Genomic DNA, 27640 nt, shown 5'->3' with positions numbered 1-27640 from the left:
CAGGTGACTGTAAGCGAGAAAAGCCACGACAAGAAATGGAAATAATGCGTAAACTGTGAGGCGGTAGATGGAGTGTCGTAAACGGCGTCGCCCCGCGTCTGACCCCGGAGAAGAAGACGGGGTGAAGTCACATTTTTAATATTTCATTTTGTCGTTTGAAACGCGGAGCTCCGGACGGAGGGAGGGAGGGAGGGAGGGAGGGAGCGCCGAGTCCAGGAATTCCAGCCCGTTTGAAGTAGGGAGGGAGGGAGGGACGGAGAGAGGGAAGGAAGGAGGGACAACCGATGGGACAGAAGGTCCGGAGGAGAAGGACGCCGCAGGAAACTACCGCGTTTTAAAAATACGCGCCGAGCGATAAAAATAACTTTTTTTTTTTTTCTTTTTTACGGAGGGTTCTCAGTCGAAGACAGAAGATGTAACTACTTCTTCCCCCCGAAACATCTATCGCTGAGAAGAGTTTTTTTTTTCCCCTCTCATGTCCATCTCGACCAGAACTTCTTTCTAGAAACCAACTTTTTGGAGAACTGGGACATCTCTACTAAAAGTTTTTTTTTTTTTAAGCTGGTTTAAAACTCCTCTTACTTTTTTACTTAAAGAGAACCTGGTTTGGTCCTTCCTTTTTTGAGGAGTTCTTCTGAGAACCTCCCACGCGTCTGTTTCTGCTGGTGTTCGGGAGGAGAAGGATGAAGAGGAGCGGGCCGGGTTGTCCCCTGCTGCCGGCCACCTTGCTGCTGGCCTTGAGCTCTGCGAGGGTGGAGAGCTGGGCAGGTAAGCCTGCTTTCTTCCCCACCCCACGCTAGCCATGGCCGCAAGGTGGATATGGAGCCCCGGCCTCTGGTGACGGTGGACGTAGGCGCCCGGGGGACAGGGACAGTTGTGGCACTGCTTCTTCCAGAAGACGGAAGATGGCAGCGGAGGTAGACCCTGTCCGTAGATCTGGATCTGGTTCTCCTCCTCTCCGGGATGACATGGTGACAGGTGGCAGTTTCGTTGTTGTGTCCACCCTCTGGTGTGTCTCTGGAGGTACGGTGCTCCTGGTCACTCACACGTCCACTGTCCCGTGCTTTGACCAGGCCCTGTCATCCGGGGAGAGCTCTGCCGTCACCGGACCCCTGTCTGTGGCGGGGTGGGACGGAGCGGGGCTGGAGGTGCGGGGGTGGAATGGGGGTATGAGGGAGGGGGGGGGTGATGGATGGGGACGGGGTCTGCGTTTGACAGTGGAGGCCAGCGCCCGAATGGCATGAAAAGGCGGCGGACAGAGAGAGCGACAGTGAAAAAGACGGGTGGGAGAAAGATGACGGGGGGATTCGGGAGTGGTCGGGGGGTCTGAAAGGTTTAATGCTGTCATGTCAGACGTGGGAGGCTCATGCTGGAAAAGGATGTAGGAATGTGAAGAAATGAAATCACGTTCTTCTGCCGTGGTCGTCCTTCCTCTCTTTATTTAACCGAAAATTGACGTCTTGAGCCAGTTCCCGTTTCCATTCGTCCCGTATATTCTACATCACAACAGGGGTCTTGCTTTCGCGCGCTTTTTATAAGTGCGTGGTGCAGGGGTTCGACATGTCTGGGTGGTAGTGGCCTAGTGGGTAAGACACTCGCCTGTGAACCAGAAGACCCGGGTTCAAATGGCTTACTACCATTGTGTCCCTGAGCAAGACACTTAACCCTAAATTGCTCCAGGGGGGGACTGTCCCTGTAAAATACTGACTGTAAGTCGCTCTGGATAAGGGCGTCTGATAAATGCTGTAAATGTAAATGTAAATGTTCAAATCCCACTTACTACCATTGTGTCCCTGAGCAAGACACTTAACCCTAAATTGCTCCAGGGGGGGACTGTCCCTGTAAAATACTGACTGTAAGTCGCTCTGGATAAGGGCGTCTGATAAATGCTGTAAATGTAAATGTAAATGTTCAAATCCCACTTACTACCATCGTGTCCCTGAGTAAGAGACTTAACCCTGAGTGTCTCCAGGGGGGGACTGTCCCTGTAACTACTGACAGTAAATCGCTCTGGATAAGGGCGTCTGATAAATGCTGTAAAATGTAAAAAATGTCTTGAGTGCACAGAGGGGTTTCTTGGAGCTCCTTACTTTAGCGTCTTCCAAGAATGACGTTCGCGTGTTAATACCGTCTGTTACGCTATGATGGATGTCCACATGTGTTTGACCTCTGCACTGTATTTTTAGAAATATTTAGAAATGGGCCTTTTTTTGCTCAGGTTTTAGAACTGCCATGTTATTACAAATGGCAATCTGGATTTTGAAGGATTAAGGACAGTAGACCATCTTTGCTAATTTTGTATCTTTAAGAGCTATTAAATGAACTCTCTGCAGTAAATGTTGCCGTTTTGTCCGTGTCTCGCACTGAAAGTCCTGGTTAAGCTGACGGCATAGTTAAACAGAGCCTACTGACTCAGTCAGGGGTCGGATGTGAAAGGTTAGAGGGCAAAACGTAAAAAAAAAAAAAACGGCTTGAGGAAGAGAACCTGGGAGAAGCCAGTGCTTCACCGCCAAAACGCGTCCAGTGGCCCAGACGTTAATGCTCCGTTTATCTCTCTCCTTCGGACGGGCGGCTTGTTATCTGGCCATGCCGGCGGTGGAATGTGCGGTATTCTGGAATGGTGTGATATATAAATTGTGGGGTTTGCTGTGCTACGTCAGTCTGGTTTTTGAGGGTGTGAGTGACCATAAAGTTATTATTCGTCTTTGGTTGCTTTTTTTTGTATGATGCCCTGCTCGTAAGGCGTGGCATTCGCCCACGTTATCAATCATCCTCACAATCTTGTTTACCTAACTATGCAAGTCTGAATCAAGAGCAGATATTTATGTCTACAACAAATAAGTTATTTATCTACCGTAATATTACAATATCAACATCACAGAATATTTTCATTTGTTCCTGTTGAGGCTGAGACATAACACTTCTATCTGTGGTTCAGGCTTAGACTTAAATCTAATCTCTACTCAGGGTACGGGTAGCCGCCATACCTCATTTGTGATCTGGACCTTTTTTTTTTCTCCAGTCAATCTGCAGAAATCTTATCTACAGGGGCCGAGTGCAACAAGATCCGATAAATCAGCAATTGAATCAGTACTGACTGTCTCGTGTCTGATTAAACAGGGCTGTTGATATAAAGTGCCGAGCCGTTTGTTTCAGAGTCGTGTCTGCATTTTGTGATATTGCTAACTTCCTTCCCTCATTTCCAAAACCCGAAAGGCCTCCACTTCATCCAGAGCCCTGACAACATCACCTCTTCCCTGGGTAAGCTTGTAACGCTGCAGTGCCTCCTGCGGTGGGATGGGAGCCAGGAAGATGTTCCAGATGTCCAGTGGCTTAGAGGTGATGAGCTGCTGGAGAGTGCAGAAATGTTGCAGATGCAGGTGCCCATCGATGAAACTCACTGGATGATCACCAGCAAGCTCAGGTTGGTTTCAGACATAAATTTATGTCTGAGTGGTAACTGATTACAGTCTTCAGGCAAGGCTTAAGTGGATTCAGTGTCCTGATTTCCATGTTTTTCTGTCTGTCTGCCTGAATGCCTGCCAGTGTATTTGTCTAAGTTTTGTCTTCTGCCTAAATTCATACTTTAAATTTACTAATATTTTCATTTCATATTTTCATATTTTATTTCATATTTAATTTTTTTTGCATGACATGAAAATTTACTTAGTGAGAGTATTTAACATTAATACGAGTTCCCCTAGCCTGTTTATGGTCCTGCAGTGGCTAGAAATGGCGATAGGTGTAGAGAGTGCTTTGGCCATTCTGCTTCGCTGTTCAGAGTTGCAGCTCAGATGGTCAGATCTGTAATTTGTCCCCTTATGTCATCATAAGGGGAAAGGTTACCTCCCCTTTCTCATACTTTGTCCGCCCAGAGAATTTCCCTCCCCTAAAACATTATCTCCACTAACTGACATGGCTTCCAAACGTGTGAAGCATTGCAGCAGCTAGTGCTTGGATGTAAAAATGAGCACAAATGTATTTTTTTAGTTCATGTGAGTCTCTGAAGAACCAGTGCGTTAATTACATTTTTTATGGAAATTCGCTGACACGACTTCCTAAAATATGTGTAATATAATAAGACTGTTTCCTTTTCTACTGTGTATCTATGAGCCAGTGTTATACACTGTAAAATGCATGGTACCATGGCCCCACCCCTACCCTTCACCTCGTTCCGCCTCTCTCCTCCCTGCACAACCTCCCACCTCCTCATTATCATTTAAAACTACAGACACAGAAATCTCTGGGGAAATCTTATTGTGGCTGTAATTCTACACTCAGAACTCAGTACTCAGACCCCCTTAAATTGTTCACTCTCTTTTATATATTATATATCACTTTTTTATATGTATTTTTTCCTCATTAATGTACACACAACACCCTATATTGACAAACACAGAATTGTTAACATTTTTGCAAAAACAAATTATTCATCTCATGGGACCTTTAACTTTACCAGATATGGAACATATTCTTGCTCAATTGTTCTTGCTCAGCTTCTTTACCTTCCACCATGATGATATGAAGCATGTAATTTTGGAATATTTCAATTAGCTGTAGTTGAAATTTGAATGCTGTGCTTGAATTGGAGTGGTATGATTTGTGCAACCACCACTACATGTGTATTTCAGTAAAGATGCTCTGTGTTAATCATTGCTAATCACTGTGTGTAACTCTGGCTCTGAGCAGGATTGAGAAGGTGCAGCTGTCAGACATGGGTCCGTACCGCTGTGCCGTGTTGGGAGGAGATGAGCGTTTGGAGTCGGTGGTCGGACACATTCAGCTGGAGGGTGAGCCTCTTGTTAACTGTCCTCTTCACAACATTTATGTTCAGTCTAGTTACCTTCTGCCCTCATAAGGCATTTGTTGATCTAGTTTTGACCTTGGCATGGCCAATCTGCTGTCTCGTTGTTTCAGGTCTGCCCCACTTCTCTGTAGAGCCCCATCACCATTCAGTGGTGGCCAATGTGAGCCTGAGTCTGCTGTGTGTGGCCCACGGCCCACCAGAGCCTGTCAGGGTAATCTGGCTACAGGATGGTGCACCATTGAACACGCTGGAAGACCAAGTGTCCCTGTCCCCATCATGGCTTAACCTCACAGGTATGCAAAATCACTCCAAAACACTCAAACATTTAAACATTTTCCAACTAATTCTAGGCCTGGCAGCAAGTGCCTGTAAGACAGTACAGACTCCTACTTTAAGTAGGTTATATAATGTGTAGTAAAGTATCTTTTTAGTAACAGAATTTAACAAAAACAACATAAAACGTGTTAGGCATTACATTACATTGAATGTCAGTTTTATAATGTGTGTATACTGTACCATGTATTATAGTCTTGGTTCTCAAACTGTGGTACACTGGTAGTACTAGGGCCCTAATTAATATAATGACTTGCTTTGTTTGAGTGTAATGTTGACAGTGCATTACTTCCAATAATTATAATGTTCATATTAGATGTTGTGTAGTTATATAGGTCTGTTAGGCAACTGTTTTTAATGCCAATTGTAGGAAGCCTAACATGAAAAGTTACAGTATCTCTGTAGTGTAGTATTACTGAATGTTCATAATTGAATTATTGTGCAATATATTTAGATTAATGCAAAGTACAAGTACAAGTATGAAATGTTGGCTCAAAAATAATAATGGATGAAAGGAAATACCAAGAACATAAATGATCTCAAAGGCCTTAAATGGTCAGAACTTCATATGTATTAGATGTGCTGTTTCTGATTCAGCTCTACATGAATGTGCTTTTGGGGAAGGTTCAGCAGCAGAAGTGCTACAGCGCTACAGACCACCTTCAGAGACAGTTATGGTCAAAGAGACAGACACAGACTCTGTGCCACACACACACACACACACACACACACACACACGCACACAGCAACTGCACTGGCCGGGTGCCAAGAAAGTACTCACCCATTGAGCATCAGCCCTGTGGTTGGTGTTCATTGAGGGACAGCAAAAGAAGGGAGACAGGGAGTGCAGAGCAGAAAGTCTTGGGGGGGGGGGGTACGGATGAAGGAGAAAAAAGAAAGCGATTGAGTCAGAGGGGTGGTTGAGGTGGTTTGAACCCCAGCCACGCCAGGCTGACTGATATTTCCTCTGTTGTTCGTCCAGCGGCACAGACCTTCAGCTTAGAGGGGTGAGTAAGAAATGGCAGTGTGTAACAGAAGGAGGGAGAGGAGTACAATAATGAAAACAAGCTAAACATGTGTGTGTCAGAAAGAATGGGGGGGGGGGGGGGGGGGTGTGGGGGGGTTGTGTTTTATTAAGAGAGCAGGTTCATAACTGAAGCCTGAGCAACAGAGGAACCGTCTGCCGGTGACTCACGATGGCTAAAATCCCATCGCGACCGCTGCGCCGTTAAAACGCTCACTCACATACTCGGAATGGAGCAGCTGCCCCAAGCGCGGTGCCGGCCGACCGACACAAACATCCATTCAGCCTGCGTAATTCACCCGACTCGCCCACCCCTGCACCTAACACTGTATATGGACCTGGAGCAAACCCAGTCCAACTTGCAAACACCCTTTCACTTGCACCGCACAGACCGCCCTCCCCATCCGACTCCTGAAAACACTCCCCATTTCTGCGGAGAGATGCCAGTAATGCTGTGTGTGTGTGAGGACCACGCCCTCAGCCCGGAAAACTGAGAGTCGAGCCATGTTGTCGAATTTTAACACGCAGCCTGTGAAGGCAGAATTACAATTTGACAAAGAGGATTTCTGATCGGCCTGGTTTCTTAATCACTAAAAAAAATCACTAACAAGTGGCGAATCTCGTTACACAACGCACAGTGAGGTAGTGTATTTGCGGACAGCTCTTTGGCTACGTGTTTTAATTCAGGAACTCAGAAGTTGACAAAAAAAAAAAAAGAAGATGCTGAGGCAAGAGGAAGGTGCTTTGTGAACCAAACCTGGTTCTGTACACTGCGTTGCGGTAGCGGTGTTATTGTTGACCTACAGTGATACTGAAGGAGAGGGAAGAATGAAGGGATTTAGGGAAGGAAGAAGAGAACATAGAGTGGTGACACTGCAGTCATTTCGGACTCTGCGGTCATTGACACTGCAGACCTCTTGGTTCTAACTTGTGACCCGTGTTCCCCTTTGCACTTCTTCTGCACAATAGGAGCGTGGAATCCCCTAATGACATGGTTGACCTTGAGTATTGGGGGGGGTACATGAAGAAATGTGTGGATGAATGGTGTCATTGTCACAAGCTTGTCTGTAAATTTATGTCTGTTTATGTATTTGTAGCAGTTTCTTAGGATCTTTATTCATGAAGGAATTCATTTCATGAATGTTACTGCGGTTCTTGATGTCGCTGTGTGCGTGTGCAGTAAGTGGGGTTTGAACCCCACTTCATAGGCGAGTGTCTTACCTACTAAGCTACTAACACCCGTTAGAATGATTGAGTGGCTGATGAATAGGATTTAAGTATACTATGATTTTCATATATAGTGCATTCAGAAAGTATTCACAGCTTTTGCATGTACAAGTATTCACAGCTTTTGCCATGAAGCTCAAAATTGAGCTCAGGTGCCTCCTGTTTCCCCTGATCATCCTTGAGATGTTTCTACAGCTTAATTGAAATCCACCTGTGGAAAAAACGGTTGCTTGGATCTGATTTGGAACAGCACACACTTGTATATATAATGTCCCACAGTTCATGTCAGAGCACAAACCAAGCATGAATCAAAGGAATTTTCTGTCAACCTCCAAGACAAGATTGTCTTTACAGAAAAAATTCTCCTGCTTTGAAGGTTCCAATGAGCACAGTGGCCTCCATCATTCGTAAGTGGAAGAAGTTCAAAACCACCAAGACTCCTCCTAGAGCTGGTCGGCCACCTAAACTAAACAATCAGGGGAGATCGGCCTTAGTCAGGGAGGTGACCAAGAACCCAAAGGTCAGAGCTCCAGAGGTCTTCTGTGGACAGAGGAGAACATTCTAGAAGAACAACCATCTCTGCAGCAATCAGACCTGTATGGTAGAGTGACCAGATGGAAACCCATCCTTAGTAAAAGGAACATGGCAGCCCGCCTAAAGGAACCTGAAGGACTCACCCCATGAGAACCAACATTTTCTGGTCTGATTGAACTCTTTGGTGTGAATGCCGGGGATCACATTTGAAGGAAAACAGGCACCACTCATCACCAGGTCAATACCATCCCTACAGTAAAGCATAGTGGTGGCAGCATCATGCTGTGGGGATATTTTTCAGCTGTAGGACCTGATAAAAACCTGCTCCAGAGCACTCTTGAACAACAACCCTAAACACACAGCCAGTGAATGTGAATTCTGTGAATGTCCTTGAGTGTCCCAGCCAGAGCCTTGAAACTGATTGACCAACTCTGGAGAGATGGCTGTGCACCAACGCTTCCCATCAAACCTGATGGAGCTTGAGAGGTGCTGCATAGAGGAATGGGTGGAAAGGGGAGGTGTGCCAAGCTTGTGGCATCATATTGAGTCTTGAGTCTGTAATTGCTGCCAAAGGTGCATTGACAAAGTATTGAGCAAAGGCTGTGAATACTAGAATACTTTTATAAATTTGCCAAAACCTCAAGTAAAGTTTGTCATTATGGGGTGTTGTGTGTGTGGAATTCTAAAGAAAACCCAACTAAGCTCCTATGGGAGATTTTGGATTTACAGACACCATCAGTATTGCACCAAGGGAGGGAATGGAATTGTGTCAATCCAACTAATTGAGTTACAGAGACATTTGTGACAAGGATGAATGAAGCTGTTCTAATGCTGGTCAACACTTGTTTGTGATGCTTCATTTTGGGGTTTTCCTTTAATACATGTTTTTGTGTGTGTCCTCTTTCTGAGCGGATGTCTTCTGAAAGCAGAAGTAGAATCATGCTGCTCAGCAATTTTTTTAACCCCAGACTCTTCAGCATCCAAAGTGAAGACCACTTCCTTTTCTACTAAAACAGATTATTTTGTTGGTTTTTCTGCAGTAGTCGTCAGAAGACCACTGAGAAACTTGTAATCCTGTTTACCAAAACCTTGTACACCTCATTTCTTAAAAAAAGAGACTTTGGGCACAATGATGCTAATGGTTTCTGTTGTCCAAACCTGTGTCTTGTTCTGTCTTCGTCCAGGTCTGAACAGAACCAGCACTTTCTCATGTGAAGCTCACAACCATAAAGGTGTGGCCACTTCGGGCTCTGGCACTGTGACAGGTAGGCGTCTCCCACTAAGTGAAATGTTGCATATCTGGCACGGTGTGCAGAGATTTACACTTGTTTTCCTGTTAAAGTGCTCCCATCCCAGCCTCATGATGTCCGGGCCGTAGACACCACCAACTCCAGCATCCACCTGTCCTGGGAGCCGGGATTCGGAGGGATATATCCCGTAACCTCCTGCTCAGTCCAGGTGAGTGGGAAAGGCAGCGGAAGATGTAATGGAGTTCTCACAGGGATGGCAACTCCGGGAAATAGCCCTTCTTTATAACCACAGGCCCTTTGACCTTTGACATGCGTGTGACAAGTTAGCTTTTGGCGTATGGATGTGAGTGGGGGAGTATCCGGTTTCCTTAATAAATGCATACACACCCACGTTCAGCCAAACGCAGTGCCTTGCCCACGTTGGGTATGCAGCAGCGGGTCGGATTCCGTGCACTGCAGAGAAATAACATGGACTGAAGCGGGAAAGGAGAGGTACAGAGAGAGCTTAGAGAAGGGAGCGAGGAAAGGAACGGGCCGAGAAGCAGAGAAAGGTGAGAGACGGAGAGAAAGCGGCATGGCCGAGGGTGAATGGAAAAACAGAGTGGAGCGAAAGAATGAGTCGGAACGAAGGGGGGGAGGCAAGAGCTACAGAACGACTCGTCATGCTGAACAGAGACCCCCCCCCAACCCACCCTTAAAAAATCCTGCACCACCCCTCAGCGTCTGCTTCCAATAAAGGGTCCCATGCTGCACCCCGTTACCCCGCCCCACCCTGAACCATGTCTCCCCCTTCCACCGCCGCCAAGGGGCCCACCGGCACGGAACAGGGGGATTTGAGTTTTAAAGGTTCGACATGTGGGGAGCTAAAGAGGGAATATTCAGAAGAAACAAAGAACACCACAAACGCACAAAAGAAAAGGAAATTAAAAAGGAAAGGAAACGTAAACCAGTAGGACTTTTTTTTTTTTTTATGGAGATTTGTCGGAGGGGTGACTCAGCCCGGAGGGGCATTATCTGGCCGTCTTGTTTTGTACAATTGTGAATCGCTGACTCACTCATGACTCCTCACACGGAGACTCTCCGGAACATTCCCCAGCGCTGCCCTCCACAGGGTCGCATCCTGATTGATTAACGCCGCTTCTGACTCACCGTCACGAACGCGCATTCACGCGCGGCCCACACACGCACCACGCACACTCCTGACCACAGAGCCCTGTCTCGCCTGCAGCCCTCTGCAGCCCAGTGTCATTCCAAGTGGCCTCTTCCAGGCACACAGATTAGTGACACGTCCCCTCCGGAGGAGCGCAGCCACAAATTCTTCTTCTGTTTATTCAATTTCATTTAATTCCAGTGTTGACACCGTTCCTAATTGAAAAAATGTCTGGGTGTAACAAGAACACATATTTTCCAGGAACTTGGCCTTCTCGCGTGTCTGACAAATTTGAATAATGGACAGTAATCTTGTTTTACAGAGTGTCAGGGGATGGTCACACACACGAATAAATAGTACATTTAGCAATAAACTTAACTTGGGGAGGACAACAACTTGATTCTTATCATTTTATGTCAGGTGGGGCCATGTAAGACTCGTGGGTCAGTGGGTGGCCTAGCGGTTAAGGAAACAGACCCGTAATCGGAAGGTTGCCGGTTCGAATCCCGAACCCTCCCACTGCTCCTGCAGGGGATGGGTTAAATGCAGAGGCCACATTTCACACTGCGCACTTGGTGCTGTGCTGTGGCGTGTCACATGCGACCACTTATCACCCCAGCGCAAGTACCCAGAACCCCACTCTCACGTAGCATTTTAACAATGGCTTTTGACACATATGCAAGCAGCGAAATAATTTTTTTTTTTTTTTTTTGAAGGCAGGTCCTTTTGCGGACACGGTCCCTCTCTCCGGCTCCGTCTCCCCCTCTCTGTCTCTCTGCTCAGCAGTAGTCAGCTGTACTCTAGTACAACAGCAGAGAACAATTTCAAAGCCTGCGCCCTTTCATGTGGTTTTTTTTTTTATTTTAGAGCTTAGCGACGGGGCTTCTCCTGCTTGGATCAGGCCGCTAGCGCTGTTTATGCCGCAACTTTGCCGAGGCAGCATTTTTTCTTTTTTTTGTGTGTGTGTTTTATTGTTTTTTTCGTGTGTGTGATCTTAGTGTTAATGAGAGCTGTTTGCGCTGATCCCTGCTGGGCCATTTTTAATGGGTTTATTGAATAATAACACGCAGCGTGCTGCGGATGGAAACAGAAGAGAGGAGGTCGGGTGGTTCAACAGGCGAAAATAGACAGACAAAAAGCAGAGGGGAGTAATGGGGTCACAAATACACACACAGTGCAAACATACCCTGACGGAATAACACACTTACACACATCTGTCAACTCAATGGGGAAGATGGTTGAGGCTGAAGTTTTGGAGAAAGCAGAACTGGGAGAGTTTGCTTCCCTTTTATACAGAAGTGAAAATCCCAGCCTCAGTTGATGAAAAATGACATAAAATTTTATGCAGGAGTTCATAAATGAAACAGAGTTGCATCCAATGCTCACAGCCTCTTTCTCATTGTGACACATTAAGGCTCTCTTTTCCCTGTTCTCTGAACCTCAGGCCCGCGCCACAGATCTGGACCCCAGTTTGAGCCCCAGTCACCTGATCCACAACCAAAATGTGAACATCCCACCGGCCTCACACCTGATCTCCGGCCTGGAGCCTTTCACCGAGTACGAATTCAGGGTGGCCTGCCGCAGCAGTCAGGGCGTCTCGGACTGGGCGCCGTGGGTAGTGCTCGCGACCAAGGAAGGAGGTGAGGAGCCTGTTTTTGCTGTTTTAATTTGTCTGCTGAATTAAATTGGCCTGGACCACTACATGTCCGATTTAGCAATCATCTCCATGTAAAAAATGTAACCTCCCTCCCTGCACAAGAACATGGTCATCAGAAACATCATGCAACATTAGAGGAAACAGATTAGTAACCACACTTTTAAACAAACATTTCTCTACTTTTCCGATATGTTTTGCAATATATTGCTCTTTTACCCCCGTTCCTTGAAAACACAAGCCAGTGTCAAGTTTCTACTTCTGAAAAATTCAGAAGTAAGGACCGTGCCATGGTTGAGTAATGCGTGAGTTTTTTTCTACAGATTAATATTTAGAGTTTAGTCCTTATTAGGGCTGCACGATTTGGGAAAAAATTTGATATTGCGCTTGCTGAGATCAATATTGTTATATGATAAATGGCACTTGCTTTCCATAATATTCATATTATATAATATTCAAATCACTTATTACTAAATCTTAGTTTTTTTGGTGTTATTTTCTGCAGCATCATAAAAGTAAATAATAAATAAATCAGAAATGTATAAAATACATTTCTCAAAGACAGGTACATTTTAAGAAAGAAGTACATAGGAGTACATGCTGGATATAAATGGGCCATTTAGATGCTGATACAAATTTGTATTTGTTGTATTTTTAACTACAAATTTAACTAATGGGCTATCATTGTGATGTCAAACATATGACTTGTAAAATGTGTGGAGTGCTCTAAGAGAGCAGCGCTGTTGTACGGGGTGGGTAGTGGCTTTTAACGTTGAAGGAAAATGGAGTAAAAACTGTAAAAACTGTTATGTGGAATATGCTGTGTTCCGGACTGCAGTGTTTGGCCCTGGAGCAGCAGCAGCAAATCTCTTCAGCGTTAGATCTGTAATCAGGCCTAAAAATCCCACCGGACCCTACAAGTTCAGCTTTTTAAAAGCTTAAAATGTACTGCTTTTTTCATTAGGTCTAGACTAAGAGGGAAAGGAAATGAGTGGGTTTTAAAATCTAATCGCCATAGGCTAGCCTCCATTTCTCCTCCTCAGCATCCATTTTTGCATCTGTATTTGGTATCAACTATAGTGGTTTAAGGGCATTATATTCCAGTAGAATGTAATGTTGGCCTTTTACCTCTGTGTTTCTTCTTCAACAAACCCCTCAAACTTTTCGAACATTCTGTTAGTTAGGCTGAGTTGCGTAAGGTGCAGCTAACAGACCAGAAAAGTGCCTTTTATTGGTCTAATATCAGCAGAAATTCAGTGTGAAACACAGTGGGGAATTTACTCTCTTGAGTAAATGTACACTTAAGCAGCCAACACGGTTTCAACACCCGGCACCATTGCTGAGAGCGTTGATGAGTGTCAACAGGACCTACAGAAAAGTTCACGCCTGGTCATTGTCACTGATAAGCACTGAACTACACATTCACTCTCCCAGCAGGTCAGAGGTCACACTCTGTTTGGGCTACAGATTGTGGTTATGGATTAGTTAAACACACATTTTGAAGCCCTGCCCAGGCAAAGTGATTTAATGTGATGCCCTGGTTTAATGAGGTGTGTGAACAACTGCAGCATTCCTGAAGCATGCAGGCAAAAGAAAAGACACGTGGACAATATTTCAGTTTCAGAGGGCCTGGGTAGATATTATGTATCATTAGATAAGGTTTCAGTACGATGATGCTCAACCTATGGAAGATATTTAACCAGCTAAAACTGGGGTTTTTATAAAAAAATGCTCCCAAAGAGTATGTATCATATATATATATATATATACACAGACACACACGATTTGTGTAGTAAAATCTTTTTTTTTTTTTTTACTTTTTAACCAGAATTCGAAGAGAAAAGCCTTATGACCAGCTCTCTGTATCGCAGTGTTTAATTAAACACTGATACAGATATTTAGTTGAATAAGTTTACTTCCTGCTATTGATAAATTGTTGTCCCGGTCCCCTTAATTCATGCCCATGCTGTTATCTGAAGACCTCTGTGAATAAATGTTGCCGTTTCTTTAGCCGGCAGCAAATCTCCACTGCTCTGGGGATGGGGATGGGGGGGTTAAGCCACGTTGTGGTCCTTGTGTGGTGGAGAGGAAGCTCAGGCACTGTGTACCGCACACTGCCATTCCTGTCCCCTGTCTAAACCAAGCCTGTTTATACTATACTGTAGGTACAGGAGGTCCGTTAGTTTTCTAATATAAACTACCGGAGGGCATGTTGGGAAGGAAAAAAGCGCGAGAGAGAGAGAGAGAGAGAGAGAGAGAGACGGATGGGAGGCAGTTTGCTCCTTTAACGTTCCGGGACTATTTGGCACTGTACGGGGTTGGCGGTGGCGGCCCCGCTGCTCAGTGTTTGCGTGTCTGCGCAGACGGCTGGTTTTTCCATGCCAGCTCATGCACTGTCTGGACCGGTGCAGAGAAACATTAGTGGAAACAGAGGTGCATTAATCCCTGACATGTTCAAAAAAGAGAAAAGAGGGCTGTGTGGACGGAGACGAGGAGAAACTGGTCCAGATGGTGTGTTTCCTTGGTCAGATTGTAACAGAAATGCGGCATTACAAATCTTTCACATTAAAAAAGCCCAACATGATAAACGAAAATCAGGACAAGCAGAGAGCGGAGGTAAAAATGAGAAGAATAGATGCTAAGAGTGTGTTAAGAGAGGTTGATGTAGTGTTCGGGACAGGCCATGGGATTTGTTCTTGTGACGCAGGCAAAAGAAATACGTGGATTTTATTTAATATAATGGCCCCTGTCTTCTTCAGTTGCATCACGTAGGAGCAGGAGGAGGATGGCGTTGGCTTCTCTTGACATTCGTGTGGAATGAGGCAATGGGATGATGGAATAAGTAGAGATGGAGAAAATAAAGGTGGTGGGAGAAATGGGGTGGGGGCAGGATTAACTATAATTTCCTTCTAGAGTGTGTGTGTGTGTGTGTGTGTGTGTGTGTGTGTGTCTGATTTTCCCACTCCTACAATCTGGAGTTTAATGTAATGCACAGCATGTTTTGTTGTTCTCTGTGCAGAGTCACCATGTGTTTGCATGTGTATGTGAGAGAGAGTGAGAGAGAGAGCACTTTTCTTTGTGTGTGTGTGTGTGTGTGTGTGTGTGTGTGTGTGTGCGCATATGAAAGTGAGAGTTTGTGTCCCGCTGCAGTTTGGTAGTTCATTTCCTGGCCATTTCCATACCGCCCTCCCCTCTCCCTGCAGCATCCCTGTTTCTCTTCTTCCCCCAGTCTCTGCCGTCAGCCTTCCCTCCCGTTTCACCAAACAGCCCCCAAATCCCCCTAGTCCCATTTCGGAATGCATTTCCTGCTTTTCCGTACAAACCGGGACTCCCGTCTTTCCTCCTGTTCCCTTCTTTCATGCAGCTGCCTCCTCTGCCCTCATTGATCCCTCCCACTTTTGACCTCAGATGACCTGAGATTTAATTTTTTTCCCCCTCAAAATAATCTGAGGGATGAAATATTAACGGTCACTGTGGGAAAGTGCGGGAAGGAAAGAGGGCTAAAATGATGGGAGCAAAAAAAAAAAAAAAAAAAAAGATGGAGAGAGCAGGGTAAAGAGGAGGAAGGGGGGCTATAGAAAAACAGAGACTTTGGTAGTTTCCCAGAGCCCTTTTACCCCTGGGATGCGAGAGAAAAACATGAAAAAAGGGGGAAAATGCAGAAAGGAGTAGTGATGAGAAAAAAGAAAGAAAAAAGAAGCGATTCTGTTTGGCCTTACATTTAAAAAAAAAAAAAAAAAAAAGGACAGAAAAAATGTCCCCAATAAGGATCGTCTTTTAATATGATTTCCGAGTCGCCATTTGCAGCCCTTATGCAACATAATCTCTGTTCTTATGCCGGCATTAAGCTCTGGCGCCTCCGTTGTTCTCCTGCGGCGCTGATACAGATGTGCGGCGCCCGCGTCACGGTCGGCGCCGTTTACTGCGCCTTCAGCCACAAGTGGGGAGCGGCATGAATCGCTGCTAATTGCGTGAGGCTCGGCGGCGTGAACCCCCCCACGCCTTTAAAAACTGAAGGGCGACAGATGTGCAGCGGCACGTGCCCGTCTCCTGTCCCCGTCTGATTCTTATTTCTGGACCGAAATGCCACGCCTTTTTTGGCAAGTGCCGTTTTAGTCCCTACAAATGTAGTGGACCCCATAACCTAGTGCCATAATTTACATAATGGTTCCACTAGTTTAGTAAAAACAACCTAATTAATTAATTAATAAGCCACAATTGTCCACTGGATATCAAATGTACTTCCTCCATTGTCTTATTACATTAATGTTCGGATTCATTACAAAGATTTATGTCCTCCTGTCATTGTGATCTAAAGATAAATAACGTCGAGTTTTTTAATGCAGTGATCAGAGGAAATAAACGGCTAGAAGAGGTCAGTCGTTCGGTGAGGAGGAGTGGGCCGGCCTCCCTGTGGGGGCGGCCCTTTTTTTACCCAAGTGGACCCGCTCAACTCTGTGTGCTCACTGGCCCTTGCTGCCCTCTGTGGGCCGGGGGTAAATGGCACACTGGGATGCCCACATTCCAGGCCGCTTTCCACCGCCATAAAAGTCGGGAAAAAAAAACACGGCGCGCCATCCATTCTTTCTTTCTTTCTTTCTTGTTCTCGTTTGCATTTTGTCTCTCTGCCCAGCTGCCCGACGCTCCTCTGCCACCCACACGACGGGCTTAAATATTAGTCTCCGAGTGAAAGCGGCGGGGAAGGACTGGTGAACGGCGGAGGGAGCGAGTGGACGAGCGCTTTGGTGCTTTGCTGGCTGAGCTCAGCTCCGGCCACATGTGGAAACAATCATCCTGGAGTACTTCCTGATAACATCATCAGCGAGCTACGCCATGCTCCATCTCCCACAGTCGCAGAGGGCGTGTGCCCATTGACGTGCGTGTGTAAGGAAACAAGAAAAAAAAAAAAAAAAAAAGGTCTCAGTGCTCTTCTACTGAAAGCCTGAATCTCACTCTCCGGCCTGCTGTTCAGCCGAAATTTCTCCCCTCTGCTGGGTCTCTCCGCTTTTTATTGCTCTGTGGAGCTGAGGATAGAAGAAAAAGAAAGAGGTGCCGAAGTAGAAGGGGCTCAGTGTGTGTCCTGCTGCTCTAAAAACGAAATAATATAACACCGCATTCTCCGCATTCCCCGCCGCCGCATCCAAACAGCTGTGCTGCGCATCCACACCATGCAGCCTGAACGCGGTCAAAACAGCTACAGCGTTCTGACCTGCTGCCTGATTTTTTTTCACATCTGGAAACTATTGACGACAGTCCTATATATCACATGACTCCTATCATGAGATCATATCCATAAAAAAAGTACGTTGTATATACTTTTTTCATGCACTTCATATATCACTGTATGCATCATAATTCCGAGTGAGTCCAAGAGTCTAAATGGACTCATATGTCTCCTTCTACTGTACTGTGCCAGACAGGGCACTTCCCAAATGTAGGATATTATGGTCTGTTATGGGCTTCTTGCTCCGCCAATTGCTAGGGCAATGGCCAATTGCATCAAAAAAAGGGCGATGAAGAATTGTCATAATTCATGCATGGAATATGCTGTTCTACCAGAGTGATCTAATTGGCAGGTGGTTCGTGTTACTGTGGGCCATATTCCACATCAATGTGTGTGAGGGGGAAAAGGTACAAAGTATAATTTACAATACAGATGTTGTATTGGTATTGTATTGATGTTGTATTGGTGTTTTGGTGGGTTTTGCGTGTATAAGTGTAGATTGGTTATCGTATAGACAACCACCTGAGTGTATGAGTGTGTCCATGTATTGATGTGTTTGGTGTTGTACGTTACAGTACCAGACAACTTCCCTGTGAACATAACCGTGATGCTGAATGGCACAGAGGTCCTTCTCAGCTGGGCGGAGCCTGAAGGCCGAATAAACGGAGACCTGCTGGGGTACATGATCGAGTACAGCACCCCTAACATGGAGCAGGTAACACTATCCGCACACACACATGAACACGCACACACACACACACACACACACCTTTCTTTGCCTACATCTCTCTCTCACACACATGGGTGTAGGTAGTGTTTGGATCTCAGGCGTAGTTCTGACTCACTCTCTCCTCTCCTGGTTCTGACTCATTTCCTGTAGTGTCCACAGTCTCTGGGCCACAGTTTGACCCACCATTTACCAATTTAATGCCTCTTCCCAGGTTGTGGTGGACAAGGGTCTGGACACGGAGCTGTCCATCAATCTATCCATGCCCCTCTCCAACGTGTCCTTCAGGCTGTGCGCCTACACTGGGGCAGGACAGGGACCTTGGACTGCCATGCAAACGTTAATCCTCACAAAACCAGGCAAGTGGAGAGAAACTGAAAGCCTCTGTTTGTGGAGACTGTTTCATGAATAAGTGTTTGAACCAAAAGTACAGAATTGGCAAATGGAATTTTGTTTCCTGACTTTTAATAATTGTCTCATTTTTTCTACAGAAATGGAAGGGCTGAAAAGTAAGTGGTGGTACATTTACACACATACACACACACACATACACACACTCAGAGGTCTACCCACACAATTATGAATGTACAAGATGGGCAAAGATGGGAGGAAAAAAGAAAATGATTGTGTTCCACACAAACACACACACACAGTGCATGATCTCATGCTCTGTCAGTGCCCGCAGACGTTCTCCTCTGAGCGAGTGATGTTTCTCCATTACTGTCTCAGAAAAAAGGAAGTGATGGACAGAGAAAACAGAAGAGCACCATGAAGGGAAAGGGGGGAGGGTGTCATAAATATTTATACCCAGCAACAGTGTCTCATCTCTGTTTGCTTAGTCTAATGCAGCTCTGAAGGAGCCTGGCAGACACTGGAGAGAAAGGGAAAGAAAGAGAAATAGGCAAGGAAGGATGAACAGAAGTGGCGAGGCATGAAGCGTACCCAGGACAGTGGTCAATGATGGGTGCCGTGAGCATGTGTATATGTATGTCCTCTGATGACAAAGAGACATGTATGCAGAAATGCTCAAACACTGCCAGTCTGTCTAACAGTGGTGACCTAGCAGGTAAGGAAGCGGCCTGCTAGGTCGCTAAGGTCAGAAGGTCGCTAAGGTGCCACTGAGCAAAGCACCGTCCACACACACTGCTCCCCGGGTGCTTTTCATGGCTGCCCACTGCTCACTAAGGATGATGGTTAAAATCAGAGGAAACATTTCACTGTGTCACCGTGTGCTGTGCTGTGTTTCATAATGACAATCACTTCACTTTCGCTTTTTATTCGACTTTCTCCCAGAAGACAGCTCCCCTCTGGCTTTCTCCTGGCACTGGTGGTACGTGGTTATGGCAATCGCAGTTGCCGTGGCACTGGCAGTTCTGATGGCTATTTATGTAGCCAGACTTCGACGGAAGGAGACTCGCTTTGGGTGCGTACCACACTATGCACAAAGGATATCAGTAGCAGAGCAGCAATCTCCAAGATTAATATACATACACAAAGATGCCATGGTGTGCCTTATAGACATAGTTTACTTTACTGAGCATTGTCTATGATTCAGGAAGACATGTTGACTCAAGGAAAGCAGGACTGTGAAACTTGGAAACAACGATCATAACTATAATGAGAGCAGTAAAGAATAGTTGTGGAAAATATACAAAATATACTATAATAAGGGGCAGTGGTGGCCTGGCGGTTAAGGAAGCGGCCCCGTAATCAGAAGGTCGCTGGTTCAAATCCCGATCCGCCAAGGTGCCACTGAGGTGCCACTGAGCAAAGCACCATCCCCACACACTGCTCCCCGGGCGCCTGTCATGGCTGCCCACTGCCCACTCAGGGTGATGGGTTAAATGCAGAGGACAAATTTCACTGTGTGCACGCTGTGCTGTGTGTCACATGTGACAATCACTACACTTTAAATGTTACAGTCATTATTAATAACTATATGATTAAGGTCAGCATAAATAAATGCAGCTCTTTGGAACTTTGGAACTGCGATAAACTCCATAATTCTGAGAAGGCAGCTCTTAGGCACTCATATTTTTGGTACTTACAGTGAGGCCTTTGAGCCCATGATGGAGAGCGGGGAACTAGTGGTCCGGTATCGAGCTCGCCGGACATACAGCCGCCGGACCAATGAAGCCACATGTGAGTTTCCAGACAACCAAACACACTTTAACTGAATCGGGATCTATGAGACCCAGAGGCAGAGCATGCTATAACATGTCATATCCAACCAGGGTTTTTTTTAAGCCTTACTTTAAAGGTAACTTAACTCTTATAATACACAAACATAAACATATAGTTACTGAATTTGAAAATTACAAGGAATCTGTTTAAGCATCTTTCTTACTTTTAATGAATCAAACAGATTCTGATTAAGTCGAGTCGTTGCATAATTATTCAAAACCTGATCCTTGAAGGACAGCTGTAATTGCAACTAGCTTGATTAAAATAACTGAGCTGTGGTGTTTACATGAGTATCTTGGGGCTATTTGTCTAATTATTAATAGAAAACCACTTTCCATGTAACTGGGCCCACTGCGTCTGCTCTATTTCAGGAGATGCAGATACTTCCATACACACATACACTCAGCCCATCCACAACAGCAATTTCCCCAAGAAACACTTTAGAGAAGTGTGTAAGTGGAGGCAAATACATCAGCAGCAGCAGCAGGCATCAATAACAGTCCTGACAAATGAAAAGAATTCTTAAATCAAATGTGGGATGATATACTGAAAACAGCTGCTAATGAACTTTCATGTAGAGTTTAGAGGATTTATGATCAGTGTTATATACAGTATAGTTGCTGCACATTATTTTGACTGCTGAGACCAGATGAAGACACCCTGAAGCCTTTGATCCCCAGACAGCAAACACCCCCTTCCCGTGTGAACCTGCACTTTCAGTCTGCTACCATTACAAGGATCGATGAGGGGTGCTGATGGGAGTTTCTGAATGACGATAATCAAGAGTACAGCCCCTGGTAGAGCACTAGAAACGTTGTCACAGTGGTGTGGTATTACAGCTGACAGCCCAATGGTCAGATGATCAATTAGCACCTTTTAAATTCCAAATATCAAAATCACACTAGCATTTTAATCTTTTTAGTTGATCAAACAACCAGTATCTTTTTAAAAGTTGAAACCCCTACTATTCTGAAGTAGGGGTTTCAACTTTTAAATACAAATCTGTGAATTAATGATTGATTGCAAATTACATTTACCTTTTTAAAGACATTTATGTGTTTCCCTGCAGTGTTGTTAAATGTTATCCATGAGCAGGGCTGACATCATGGAGATAAAAGGGCGCAGCTCGACCCCATGAACTCCTAAATTGTTCTTAGTCCAAAAACTCCTAGAGCCAAAATATGATGTCACTTGTTATTGGACCTAGATTCAGGGTGGGTGGATGGAAGGAGAGAGAGTGTGAAAAATAATACATTAGGAGTGAAATAAAAGTGGGGTCTTTGAAATGCTCTTCAGTGGTGAGCGACTCCTCCGAGGATTCAATCTAAGGTCAGACTGAGGTCTCAACTGCACATGCAAACATAATAATATGAAGACAGTATCATGATATAAAAATGGAAATGGTTTATAAGTATAGTCTGAGTCTCTACAGATAAAGACATTGTAGGGGTGTTGATTATTGATCAGCTATTTTACGTTTACGTAAATTTAAGTGTAATGACTTTGTGTGTTTTATTTTTTATATTGTATATTGACATGAGAAAAGAGTTTGCCTGACTTGCTTTCATTGGTTTCTGCAGTGAACAGCCTGGGCATCAGTGACGAACTGAAACAGAAGCTCCAAGATGTCATGGTGGACAGGCATAAACTAACCCTGGGAAAGACCTTGGGAGAGGGTGAGTGTGTGTTGTGAGGTTTTTAAAGATGTGGCCTTTCATATCCTCTTGCATGTGAGTGCTTATAGATACAGAAATATATCAGTGTGTGTGTGCGTGTGTGTGTGCTTTCATATGCACAGGTGAGTTTGGCTCAGTGATGGAAGGTCTGTTGTCTCAGGAAGATTCAGTGCTGAAGGTGGCTGTTAAAACGATGAAAAGTGAGTACCGGATCAATTCTGTTACTATGTCTCAGTATTCATTATACCGTAAACATCTTTGAGTTAAAGTACCCATGCACTTTAGTATAGAGCCCTGGGTATGGCAACATTTGACCAATTAAGCTTAAAATAAATCAAACTGACTTGCTCTCTCACTCATGAATGCATGTCTCGCATCACCACTGATCTTTCTGTCCATTTTCCCTGTTGTCTACAGTTGCTATTTGCACCCGGACTGAGATGGAAGATTTCTTGCGGGAAGCTGCTTGCATGAAGGACTTTGACCACCAGAACGTCATGCGACTCTTAGGTGAGAATTTCTTTCCAGGCAAGCCGGCGCTTGGAGATTTCTTCCTGAGAACAGAAAAGCTATACTTCAAAAAAATGATCTCAGTGCCTTTGTGTGGGATTATCATTGGTGTTCCCACCAAACATCTTGTTTTCAAGTGAAATGTTGATTAATATCAATGAGGTCATGTTGCCTTTATACAGAAACATCAGTTGCAAAAGCCCACTGCCAAAAACCATAGACGCAGCAGATGTCTTCCTCGATTTGATGCAGCTGCTGACACATGTTGGTTGTGCAGCCAGTAACATGCGAGGAGGCCGTCCAGTTTGGCCCTCTATGCTCTGCTCTCGTCGTCACTCGTTCACCCTGGGTGAACTGATTTGAATGTATGTGTACCTGTGTGCCACCAGGTGTGTGTTTGCAGACCGTGGAGAGTGAGGGCTATCCTTCCCCTGTGGTTATTCTGCCCTACATGAAACATGGAGACCTGCACAGCTATCTACTCTACTCTCGACTTGGCGACAGCCCTGTGGTCAGTGTTGAGCTTCATATATGCACATGCCCATAGGAAATTAGAAGATTTGTTAAGTCTGTATGGTGTACACATGTATCATCAATAATTAATTCTTATGAACCTAAACCTAACCTTACCATTAAGTATCTACTTTTTTCTTAAACTCAGTATGTATCACTCATAGCGCAGTATTGGATTATTATTATCATTATTTAATAATATACAATGCTTAACCTGACTACACAAGCTCAGTAACCAAAGGTCACAATGCAGCAAACTGTACCATGTTTAACATCACTACACAAGCTCAGTAACCAAATGTCACAATGCAGCAAACTGTACCATGCTTAACCTCATTACTTAACCTCAGAAACCAACGGTCACAATGCACCGAACTGTAACACACACACGCACACACACACACACACGCACACGCACACACACTCTCACACAAATCACTTTTCTCCACCCATTATTACCAATCCAGTGCCAATTCTCATTCCAACAGTCCAAACTACATCATCATCATCTATCGCCTCTGTCCTGGTTTATTTAAATAAACTGTTCAATAGGGGGTGAGACACACAAATTAGCTTCTCTCTGTTGTAATTTAATCCTTGTATGGTGTTCAGGTCTGTTGTACCCATTTAAAAATGTCAAAGTACCCAAAGAATATTGAAGCCAATTATTACAATGCAGTAAATCTGAGATTCCTTGACATTGTCTCATTTTCTTTGAAGGACATATAACAGCACATTTTCAATAACTACATCCTCATGCCACCCACGGAACTTACAAAAACATGTACACCACTCAAGCATTAAACTTGCTTAATGTATGGAATTTTTTGTTAACGTCATTCAGGAAGTGGAGAAATCTGTATTTTTTTCCCTTCATTAGCCTAATTTTAGCTTCCTTTGCACTTTTGTACTTGGGTGTCCCCTGGTGGACAATCACAGAACAGCCCAATGAATAATGCCACTTTTTTTCTCTTCCAGTACCTTCCATCCCAAATGCTAGTGAAGTTTATGACGGACATCGCCCGGGGCATGGAGTACCTGAGCAGCAAAAATTTCATTCACAGAGACCTGGCGGCTCGTAACTGCATGTATGCACAGACCGACCTGTCATTTTATGTTCATTTTAGTTTTAAATATAAATGAAATGTGTTCTTTAAATTAATTGTATAATACCATTAAAACATGAATCTCATTTTCCCCTCCTGCCTGCAGGCTCAATGAAAACATGAATGTATGTGTGGCTGATTTCGGCTTGTCCAAGAAGATCTATAATGGTGATTACTACAGGCAGGGCCGGATCTCCAAGATGCCTGTCAAATGGATTGCCATTGAGAGCCTGGCCGACAGAGTCTACACCACCAAGAGTGATGTGGTATGCCTTAATAAGATTCTCTTTCTTTCTAGCTGTTTAAATATTCACCAAATGATCATTCATTTTGATGCATATGTGATGTTATTTTTGCTCTCTATATTCAACAATTCACTCTTATTCACACATATGCAAATATGTTCTGTGTCCTAGTAATTAGCTTTTTTCTTTTCTCAGTGGTCATTTGGGGTGACCATGTGGGAGATCGCAACCCGTGGTCAGACACCATACCCAGGAGTGGAAAACAGTGAGATTTATGACTACCTGAGACAGGGCAACCGCCTCAAACAGCCCCCAGATTGCCTGGACAGCATGTGAGTGACTATGGAAATGCCTACAAATATCTAACAGCATCTGGCAGAAATCACAGTATCTTAGATTCAATTAGATTAGGGCCAGGTGGTGTAGTTGTGAATTTAGTGTGTAGTATTTCATACAACTGTTATTTAAGCTGTAACAGCACAAGATGACTGATCTTACTGTCCTCCATCACATGTTCGGGGGCATTTGTGAACCTGCAATTAGTAAAAACCGAAAAGTAAATGTGTATTTCTTTTACTATTAGATACTTTCTCATGTTCTCCTGCTGGCTTCTGAGCCCGAAGGACCGTCCAAGCTTTGAGACACTGCGCTGTGAGCTGGAGAAAGCTCTCGATGAGCTGCCGGATCCCCAGGAGCCAGACGAGATCCTGTATGTCAACATGGAGGAGTCCACATCAGAGCTTGGGGCGGTGGGCGGACGGGATTTGCTCGGGGTCATGGGGGCGACCCCTGCGCTGGCTGGCTTGAAGGACTCCGTGACCACGGTGGAGGTGCACCAACCAAACCGCTATGTGCTCTGTCCACAGCACGAGAGCCAGAGGCTTCTGGGTGCAGATTCGCTGGAGTCGCTCCACCTTCCCATCTCCTCCTCCACATCCACGCTGGTTCTGCAGCCATCTGCCCGCTCCACCCCTGTGCCCATACAGGACCTTGAGGACAGGGACGCGACTTTATCACGGAGGGTTCCTTGGCAGTGAAATTCATGCTAAGACTGGCTGCCTCAGCCGGTACATTGACATTACGGCACTGTCTGCCCTCTAATGGAAAGTGGGTGCTATTGACCATGAGCACATTTCTACCTACAAAACACCTTTGCACATTTGAAAATGCTTCCGACACTTTTCCACATGAATTTCGATTCTGTCAGGGGCCTTCAGAATGTGTTCTTCAAAAGGAAAATTAACTTGTCCTCCATTTAGATTATTATTGTCAAGTTCATTGCTGGCTTCAGACGTCCCTATGACCTGGAAAAGCCTTCCCTCCAGGCGTTTGGTATGACCCAGCAGAAAATGGTGCACCGGAAACCCCTCATATAAGCACAAACCGGCCAGTTATCCGTTTGCACAAACAACAGCTGGCCAGTCCAAACCCTTCTCCATCACATGAAGCATTTTCTCGGGGCGCCTACCAATGACTAGAACTGTAGTTCATATCTCCATTCATATCTCTCTGGTTGAATTGGGTTGACTGGAGCCACATTTTCAGCTGAATGTGACAAAATGTCGCTTGGACAGTTAACTTTGTTGCAATAATGGCAGATGATCAGGTAAATATGTGAAGCGCTGTTGCCTGTGAATGTTTGGTTGAAGCCTGCCCAGCGGTCACCAGCTTACCACAGGAACAACAAGAAGCACTTGTTTGATCTATGGAACTAGGTTCACCCGATCAAAGCCCTCCAGGAGCACAGAAAGCCAATTCCCGATGGATAAGGAAGGCCCCAAAAGGGAATACGAATCAACTGAGGTGGGCGAGGGGGACTTTTTTTTTTCCAGAATGGCCTTGCTGAAAAGCTCAGATGACCTGCAGTGTTCAGCCTTTTTCAAGGACCGAGCCCAAGTGTTCGTTCAGACCTTAATTCTGCTCAGTCACAGAACCCTGAGTGCTGATCACAGCAGAGGTGGCGGGCAGAACCAGGGTGTATGAAGAAGTCGTCCAGGGCGGGTCAAGGTCCTTGTTTCGCTAACACAGCCCTGTTTCAAAGCACAGTGTTACATTTGTGTGTAGATTTGTTTGTGTGTATAAACTCCTTGCACTAATATTCATTTATGTTTTCTTAATAGTTTTATTTTTTCAAGTACCATGAAATATAGTTTTCATTTCATGTACCATGAAATTATAGTTTTCTTTACAACCGCCAATGACTCCTGATGGAAATTTGCACAAAAAAGCAAATGATTTAAAAAAATATTATGAACTTGGAATGAACAACTATCTTAAAATAATGAAATTCATCACGATATCTTCAGTAAATTAATCAGCGGAATTACTAGTAAATCAAACACATACAGTAAATAAAATAAATGCAGATGGTGCTTTAATCCAATTAAGGCATTTGTGTGAAATTACGGTTTTGAACTTCTTCTTTAGACCATTTATTTGCTACATTGTGTGCTCTGGAGAGTTCCAATTGTACCCAATGCTACACAATCAGAAAAACTTTTACAAGCCTTGAATTTCTTCTGCTCAGGCACATAGGGTGTGACTATTTTTATATATTTTTTTGTAACACCAGGTACGTTTAGTTGAATGAATTTTATGATACTCATTCACATTCACTGCAGATTCAACAGTCAAAAAGGTCATTACAACATTTAAAATCCTGTGCTTCGCAATGATAGCATAATGTTATGCCTCAGGACATGCATGTAGACCTACTGTTCATTTTTTTATTCTAACCATAAGCATTCCTATCTGACCATCTAATAGTTAGGCTTTCATTGCTGTAAAATGTGTAAAAACAATGAATAGATGCCCTGAAAAATCAAACCAAAAAATTTACTTAACCTGTCACACCTAATGTTTTAGCATTGACATAATGTAAATAAACAGGTTACAGCACATTTGAGATAGAGAGAGATGATACTTTATTAGTCCCACAAGTGGGAAATTTACATTCGCATTATGTCATTATGTTAATTCACGTTATGTCAATGCTAAAATATTAGGTGTGACAGATTAATTCAGTTTTTAGGTTTTAAGTTTAACCAGTGTTTTTTCTTTTCAGTGTGGCCTGCAGGAACAGAAAGATTTTCATCAAAAATATTCTCAGACTGTGATTCATGACAGCAGGTTTTCTTTTCTAATAAGTTTATGACGTGTAGAATCGTACAAGTGCCTTTAAAAAAACAGTATTTTTCCATTGACGTTGTGTCTTAAAATTAATTGAAATAAGTAATGACATTAGACATTTTTTAAAAAAGGAAAGTAATTTTTATACTCTTTTGTATGAAATAAATACATACTATCTACACAGTTGCCTTGTTCTTATGTATTGTCAATAATTTAGTATCATTGGCTTTGCATGATTCAAAACACATTCATGAAGAAACTGGACACTTTTAGTCCTGGGATCCGCAATTCTTTCTCTGTTGTGGTTTAACTTTGCATCACTAAACAATTATTTTAATTATTATTTA

General features: G+C 44.3%; 1 protein-coding gene across 1 annotated transcript; it reads left to right on the top strand.

The window, feature by feature from the left end:
• The first annotated feature begins 280 nt into the window (after positions 1-280).
• Positions 281-27397, top strand: axl (AXL receptor tyrosine kinase). The gene is made up of 20 exons (XM_028962989.1): positions 281-768; positions 3217-3424; positions 4690-4790; positions 4918-5100; positions 9110-9190; positions 9268-9383; positions 11770-11965; positions 17779-17918; positions 18145-18289; positions 18422-18439; positions 19224-19353; positions 19981-20072; positions 21695-21790; positions 21913-21990; positions 22208-22300; positions 22690-22811; positions 23792-23901; positions 24026-24185; positions 24360-24496; positions 24748-27397. Exons 1-20 carry the CDS (start codon positions 684-686, stop codon positions 25199-25201), a joined length of 2745 nt encoding a protein of 914 aa, XP_028818822.1. The 5' UTR covers positions 281-683; the 3' UTR covers positions 25202-27397.
• The last annotated feature ends 243 nt before the right edge of the window (positions 27398-27640 follow it).

Source organism: Denticeps clupeoides, chromosome 19, assembly GCF_900700375.1.
Source record: "Denticeps clupeoides chromosome 19, fDenClu1.1, whole genome shotgun sequence".
In the NCBI taxonomy this organism is placed as follows: domain Eukaryota; kingdom Metazoa; phylum Chordata; class Actinopteri; order Clupeiformes; family Denticipitidae; genus Denticeps; species Denticeps clupeoides.
This window is presented reverse-complemented; position numbering and strand designations above follow the sequence as displayed.

What these genes read in the sequence shown, in the direction of transcription:
- axl (XM_028962989.1), top strand. Translation starts at nt 684, where the DNA reads ATGAAGAGGAGCGGGCCGGGTTGTCCCCTGCTGCCGGCCACCTTGCTG. An exon ending in GCTCGCGACCAAGGAAGGAG is followed by an intron (nt 11,966 to 17,778) that starts GTGAGGAGCCTG and finishes TGTACGTTACAG; the next exon opens with TACCAGACAACTTCCCTGTG. An exon ending in GACTTGGCGACAGCCCTGTG is followed by an intron (nt 22,812 to 23,791) that starts GTCAGTGTTGAG and finishes TTTCTCTTCCAG; the next exon opens with TACCTTCCATCCCAAATGCT.